Source organism: Notothenia rossii (genome assembly GCF_949606895.1).
Source record: "Notothenia rossii genome assembly, chromosome: 4".
Lineage (NCBI taxonomy): Eukaryota > Metazoa > Chordata > Actinopteri > Perciformes > Nototheniidae > Notothenia > Notothenia rossii.
In genome coordinates this window covers 91,365,331-91,372,931 of record NC_136902.1, presented here as the reverse complement: position 1 = coordinate 91,372,931, position 7,601 = coordinate 91,365,331, and the positions used below count along the sequence as shown (strand labels likewise).

General features: G+C 41.9%; 1 protein-coding gene across 2 annotated transcripts in view; it reads right to left on the bottom strand.

Moving 5' to 3' along the window:
• The window catches only part of fam131ab (family with sequence similarity 131 member Ab), a 30,789-nt gene extending 23,584 nt beyond the window's left edge, over positions 1 to 7,205 (bottom strand). The window contains exon 1 of one of the 2 annotated variants that reach the window (XM_079674742.1): positions 6,754 to 7,205. Coding sequence is in view for 1 of the 2 variants with exons in the window: in XM_079674741.1 (XP_079530867.1) it covers positions 6,624 to 6,668 (45 nt within the window). In the remaining variant the exon portion in view is untranslated. Of the gene's footprint in view, positions 1 to 6,623; positions 6,730 to 6,753 lie in introns of those variants that run through there. The other variant, XM_079674741.1, reaches the window with a different exon arrangement.
• Between the last annotated feature and the right edge of the window lie 396 nt (positions 7,206 to 7,601).

The window sequence follows — 7,601 nt, the reverse complement described above, 5'->3', positions numbered from 1 at the left end:
CATTAATTTACAGTAAGAGATGAAGCCTTGGCATGTTTTTTTTTTTTTTTTTTCAGAATATAATAAGCAACTGGCTTGTACCATCATTGAAGAGGCAGGGTAAATACTTATAGATAATTAATAACATCATACAACTTCCCCAGTCGATTACTTACAGTTAAAGAACGTTTTTTTTTGTATTACATGCTTTCTTAAATGTCATGTTTAAGTATGCAAATGAGAGGTTAATCGTTAAAGATGGGCAGAAATGTGAACATTGGATAAAGCCAGGGTTTCTTTTTGGTGACATTTAAGAGTCAAAGGTTTTTTACAGAGGGGAAACTTCTTTATATTGCTCCATAAACCAGAACATACTGCCAACAGCCACATTTTTTACCATGTTTTTAGTAATAAAAGTGAGTATAAATGAGGCTGTGAACGCTTTGTGAAGGACACCCTCTGTAAAAAGCTAGATAGTAATGAAACTGGAGAGTGTAAAAGCTGCTGAAGTGGAGGAGAAATACAACTCCCTTACATATGGATTGTAAAATGCATACATTTTGTACAAACTACAGGTTAAAAGGGTCAAATGTACTTATAGATATCACTATGAAACTTCAGTTCATCACTGACATTAAGACCATTATATTTCCTTTACAAGTCTCCTCAAATCTATAAATATGCATATGAGGCATTATCTAATGTTCCTTTTTGGTGCATTTAGAAGTAATCTACAGACACAAATGTGGATTTTGGATGTTTTCATTGCAGTAGTCTGAAAGAAAACACGATTTAACAGCAGAAACTCTTGCATTTGACCACAGCATGAAGATATGTTTAGCCTCAAAGTAATGTTTTGCCTGTAGTGACTTGTCTTAAAATCCTAGTTCAGAAACACACTTATTTGTATTATGCATGGTACAAGTCAGGGCTGGCCTTGGTTGCAGCGTGCTCTGCAGAGACTACTTGTAGTGAGATAACATGGGGTTTTGGGCACAGATGCCTCTTTCCATGCACGTCCAAAGCCATGCCGGGTCATGCAGGTACTGTGAACACAAGCTGTTGGATATTTCATGAAGTTTGTCGGAGGGAGAGAAAGCAGTGAGACACGTGAAAGAAACAGTGAACAAGCGACACGCCTCCTGATGGCCTTATGCATGTTTTTACATCCCCTGCTGTTAAAACACACATTCTCTGACATCAACACACGAACGAGAGAAGCGAGCAAAGGTCACTGAGCAACCTTTCGGGCTGCAGACGTCACAAAGTGCATGTCTTTAGACGACTCGGTTGAATACACTGGGTTAACCTTTTTCTAACAGCTGCCCTCATCATGATCCGACACTCTTCACATGGAGCGGATGGTGCTTTTAAGAACAGGAGGTCTTTCCTCCCAGTGGCCATCAAACTCCTCACCCTTCAGTAAAGGGAACTGAGAGCGTCCCCCCCCACCACTATGTGCAATAGAAATACCTTTACCATCATTACACACTCTCTGCTATATAACATCTGCAACTACGTCTTTTGCACTACTGAATACTGGTAATATTTACATTAATTATGAGACCGTCTATGTTTCCTGTAGATATGTAATTGCTCTGTTTACTGCACTGTTAGAGTACAGTTGTATTATTATCATGCTGATGTGTATTTTTATTTTATTTGTGTAACTCTGGCACAACAATTACCTTCTGGATGAATAAAGTCTAATCTTATTTTATCTTGCAGCAACATATCAGCACCTGAAGCAGCTCCCTCTCTCTCTCTCTCACACACACACACACACACACACACACACACACACACACACACACACACACACACACACACACACACACACACACACACACACACACACACACACACACACACACACACTACTCGCCATCCTCCAATTCAGATTTGCAAAACGAGATTAAGAGGTGGATCTCTGAATGTCAGCGCCTGGCTCTTGTTCCTCTGCAGGGAGGCGTTTCCTGTTACTGTGTGTGTGAGAAGAACCGCTCGCTCCATTAGTCTGCGGCACCCAATCTCCAACCCTCGGTCCAATATGAGGAGCAATCACTCCGCCCCGGGTACCAAAATCTGCCCGTTTAGCGTACGGAGCTCAGGTTGCCCACCGGCTGAACTCAATATGTGCCGTTTAATTGGCTGTGAAGAGATCGGATGCCCGGGGTGTATTGTATCGTTGAATCTAGGCCACCTTGCTCAATGAAAGTATTGTTCGAGGAGTGAAAGATGCGCACTTGTTTTGTTAAAAGGCTTCAGATGAACGTCCAGTCATTTGAATTTGAGCCCCGTGCATGCAGGCGCTGTTTTCCTACACCTACAAATTTAAAGTGACACGTCAGCAACTCACTGTCAGAAAACACCCTTTTGACCATGAGTTTGTTGAGCTGGTTTATTTCATTTAACTGCGACACACGTTAACAAAAGACATCGCACTCACTTCAGCAGAAATGTGTTGCGTCCACGTCTAGAGCTGCGGAGATATTATCTATTCAATTAATTTCAAACTGTTTGTATTCTTCTTATCTGTTTTTTGTCAAAGTAGACTTTGTTCATTTATGTCCTTTTAAAGCTGCTAGACTTTTATTTCCGGAACGTAGGGCTGCTCGATTATGGCAAATATCATAATCTCGATTACTTGGGTCAATAATTGATATCACGATTATTAAAAACAATTATCCATTTACTTTAAAAACATCCATTTATTGAACAAAAACTGTTGATTACCCTGAACTTTAAAGGTGGGGCATGTACGTTTGAGAAACCGGCTTGAGATACACTTGTTGTTATATTCCGAGGAATGCTCTTAACATCCCGATAGCAATGAATATCTGAAGTGCTTTGACAAAAAATCCATAATAAATATCATCTCTGGAAGCCGTGGCGCTGTAAAAAGCACGACCAATCATCTGAGCCGGCTCGGCTAAAGTAACTGGATGGCCTACCTGCCTGTCAGCCTTCCATCTGTGCACAAACTTATCTCGTGCCCTCATTGGTCATGTGCGCGTTCGTGCGTGTTGGAGGAGGGGCTCTGTAAGGAAGTGGCAGATTTTCTCCGGTCGTGTATTTAAAAATTCTGGCGATCTCGAGCCGGTTTCTCAAACTTACATACCCTACCTTTAAGTATAATTAAATTGAAAAACCAATACAAAAAATAATAATAATAATAATAACAGTTTGATTTTGATTATGTTGTTTTCATGATCGTTGCAAGCTAAAATTGTAATTGCGATTACAATATGATTAATTGAGCAGCCCTACGGAAACGTATGAGCACATATCGCAACAAGTGGGTCTTTTCCTCTCAGAGTAACTCAGATCTGTCAAAGGGTGTTTTTATTTCTTTAGTCAAAGAGCTCTTTTAAATTCCCTGACTCCAGCGTCTTGTGTTTGAAGGTGTATTCTCCTTTACTGCGACACACACTCTTAAACAGAAGTGCTTTGCATCCACACCTAACGCTGCAAAGATAGAACCTGTCCAATGATTTCCCAACTGGTTTGATTATCTGTTTTAAGGAGAATAAAGAGATCTCCAGGGCTGCCTCTTCTTAGTCGAATAATCAGACTTTAAGACAGGGGTGTCAAACTCAATTTCATCATGGGCCACATTGGCATTATGCTTGCACTCAAAGGGCCGGTTGTAACTATATAAATATACATATAGAAATACACAATATATATGAAATAATGTATTATATGATATGATTGCCTTTGCATTGGATTTTTATTGGATAGGGTAATAACTTCATAATTAACGTCTGAATGCAGAATTCTAGCGCAAATAATTGCAAGTCTCTTCAGTGGCATGTCACAAAATGAGATGCATTGTGGGACATGTAGTTTATGGGCAACATGCTTCTGTAAGATAAGATAAGATGGACCACTAGTTTAACAGCAACAGGGTGAGATTGAAAAACAGCACAGATTCACACAGATTAATTAAATTAAGGATAAATCAAAGATTAAAAAAAAGAAAAGATAAATAACTCTAAAATAAGAAATTAATTAAAAGGAACATATATAGATATTCTGGAGCATGTAACCGTATAATAAACATATTATATTCTCTCGCCAAAGCTGTCTTCCACATGTCGACTGCAGGGGCTGGGGATTGAACCGAGGACCCCCTGGTTGTTGGACGCACATTAAGCCCCTGAGCCACAGCTACACCTGCTTCTGCAAAGTATGCTAAGCCCCTGCAGCAACGACCCTGAGTCGGACCAAGGATGCACTTTAAGGGGGTCATAGATCCAAATGAAATGGGAAATGAGCACGCAGATGCATTCTGGGTAAAACATGAGACAACATGTGTTGATGGAGCTGATGTTGCTCTGTTTTACTTGTAGAAACAGACTGAGACTCTCTTGTAAATTCCCCTGCAGTCCTAATGTGTCCGTTTTTATTCCACGTTAGGTTTTTTATCTGAATTAATCTCCTGACTGATCTTTCCTACAGCTGCAGCTCCAAAGTGAGGACGCAGTCTACCTTCTTATTTATCTGTATTCTCTCTCTCTCTCTCTCCCTCTCTATCTCTCTCTCTCTCTCTCTCTCTGTTGCACACACTCATTCTCTCTCTCTCTCTCTCTCTCTGTTGCAAACACTTCTTCCCTCTCTCTCTCTCTCTCTCTGTAGTTCCCGTTGTCGTGGAAACTGCAGATGTAGAGACCTCATGCCCCCCCCCCCTTCTCTTCCTCTCTCTCTCTTTCTCTCTCGTGTCTCTCGGAGAGACTTATGAGCAAATCAACACAATTAGGTCAAGACCTGCAGCAGTGTGATGTCACACACATGCAGCGAGAGAGGGGAGTCAAACAGGTGGCTGCACTATATATACATAAGGAACGCACCTGCACATATACATGTATCTATACATATATTAAATAATCTCCACTTTCATATTCCACTGTACAATACTTCATTGTACAACCTGTTTGTGTTTCATCTTCTTCGATCGTGTATTTCTGCAATAACTTGGTCACTTGCGACACTTTCTTGCACTATTTCAATTTATTCTTGTACTATTTGTATTCTTTAAAGCCGTAAGTATATTGTATTGCACCCAATGTTATGTCCTTGTTATTATTTCCAACACTGAATGGTGTAATGGTGATACGGGGTGTTAAAGTGACCTCACCCGTACAGGTGGGAGTGATTATTTGGGCTATACAGTTTGTGACCATGTTGCACACGTGTGTACACACACTGTTTTCGGTTCAAATAAAATGTTATTTCGAGCATTAACTTGTGTTGTGATTGGAGCATGCACACGTCCGATTAGTCACATCACAGATTAGCAATCCCTCTGTGATAATGAGTGGCAATAGTCTCCACATGTTGTACATTGTTGGAGGATCCTTCAAAATTATACTGTAGCTATTCTTCTTGACAATACTTCAAATATGTGCCACTAATGTTTACCTTACGTGACTTGGTATTCATACCGAGATCTTCTTCTTATCCTTGTGTGAACCCTTTCCTACCTTGTCCTGTGTTTTACTCTCATTCTGTTCCTGAGTTTTCTTATAGGGATGAATGAAGATCTATCTAATCGTACACACTCTTGATAAACGTGTGCACACGGTGGATTCATGTGGGCTTTATGACACTGAAAGCGGACGAAGACAATAATAATGAAGTGGCAGATTACACAACAAATGACAGGCGCAGAGAGCATGGACATGACGGATGCATCACCGTTTCGAAAGGTTCATATTTACAGAGGAAACATGGATGATGGATGTGAGGCAGATTTGATTTATGGAAGCTACAGAGGAGACCCAGTCATATCAATTACAAAAAGGGGGGGGGGGGGGATATCAGGGGGGGGGGGGGGACGTCAGAGCCATTATATTACATTATCCAAATCGACATACATTTGAAGACATGGGAGTCATTTAGGGTTAAGCATCCTAGCCCAAGGACATGTTGACTGCAGGGGGGAAGCTAAGCTGACCCTCTGATTCGCTTATTTACAGGAAAAGGTGTAAACAACCATGAGAGGAAATACGCGGAGGCAACAGGGGAGCCCGTTTCTTGGCAACAAGATCTCCTACTGCTGCATGTGTGCGCGCGGATGGAGTAAAATGTCTTGCGACGTTTTTCTACTCTAAAAACCAGGAAGAGATTATCCCCGATATTCTTAGAAATCACCCTGAACATGTGTGCACGGTTTCAAAAATGCGTAAGGATATTTTTTTTTAAATAAAAATGGGGTTTCCTACCTTGCAACTAATGTGGGTCAGCGCGGATAAAACCATCGTGTCTGGATTCTCGTCTCGAATATAAATAACAATAACAGCGCAATCCCTCAGCGGTGAGAAGCTGTCTCCTGCTCACCAAAAAGCTCCATGCAACTCTCGTAGCATCGCGATGTTTAGGCTGCAGATACCCCCCCCACCTCCACCCTGCTAAAATGCACACATAACCTCAAACACACTGTTTATCTTATCCATTACGGCTTATAATAAAGCTCCTTATTTGAATGCATATGACTCAGCAGCAGCGCTATCATATGTCCCCAAGCTCCTAAAAGATCCACTGCACCCGCTGCAGCAAAACAATGCGAAAAAAGATGTCAGGCTTTTTCCTCCCGCGTGCTTTATCTTTGCTATTTAAAGAGATTTAGAAACAACTCTTACCAATTGGCGCTTTGGAGCTGATACAGCCCATTTTCGCAGCTGCATGAAGAGCCTTAATATAAAAAGGAGGGCGAAATCTATCAAATCTCTTTCCCCCCCTGAAAAAAAATATCCCCGTCTCCTTGCGTACCTCTCTGGTGGAAACACTCGCTCCTCACGGAGACTCCGCAGTACTCACACCGCCGGAGTGACGCCGAGGGCATCACCGAGATCCCACTTCCCTCTCTTCTTCTTTCCGTGCAACTTGCTTCAAATCCATAAAAAAAATAATATTAAAAAAAATGTTATCTTGTATTTTTTCTGTGTTTTTGGATTCAGCTTTACGTCACCGGTTGAAGGGTCGCGTGGCTCAGCACCATGGACAGCGCGAGGTTCAGCACTACGGAAATCATGGATCTCCTCCGCGGCTTTTGGGGTGCAGAGGACGGGGTTTCCCTTCCTGTTTGAGACGGTCACGCGGATCTCCTCTCCCTGTGGTCAGATGGAGGCATTGGATTGGGACACTGGTATACAAAAACAATCCCACACTTAACTGCTTATATATGTCCCCGCCAAAATATGAGTTTCCGCCTCTTTGCACGGTTTCCTCCTGCTAGGTGGAAGCGGAATGAGACGTGATTGGTTGCTGTCACCTTACATGCCGAAGACATGGGAAAGGGGGCGGGGTTAGAGGTGCACATATATGAGAAGTTGTCAATCGGGGGATTGCATTTCCGCTCATCCAGATATCTGCTGACATCCAGACAAATGAAGAGCATCGGCCACTGCAACAGGTCTAAAGAGGAAAGTCAGCCTGAAGCATCCTTTGTGCTCCAGTCAATCCTCACAGTAAAGACAGAGCCGAGCCCAGATCAAATGCTCGCTGAAGGCTCTTTGAGCAGGTTTTCTCTCATTGATTGTGCTGTTATGTTAAATGTTTGTTGTTTGTTTTTCATGCATTGTGTCTTGATATGTGTCTGTTGATGTTACACATGGAGC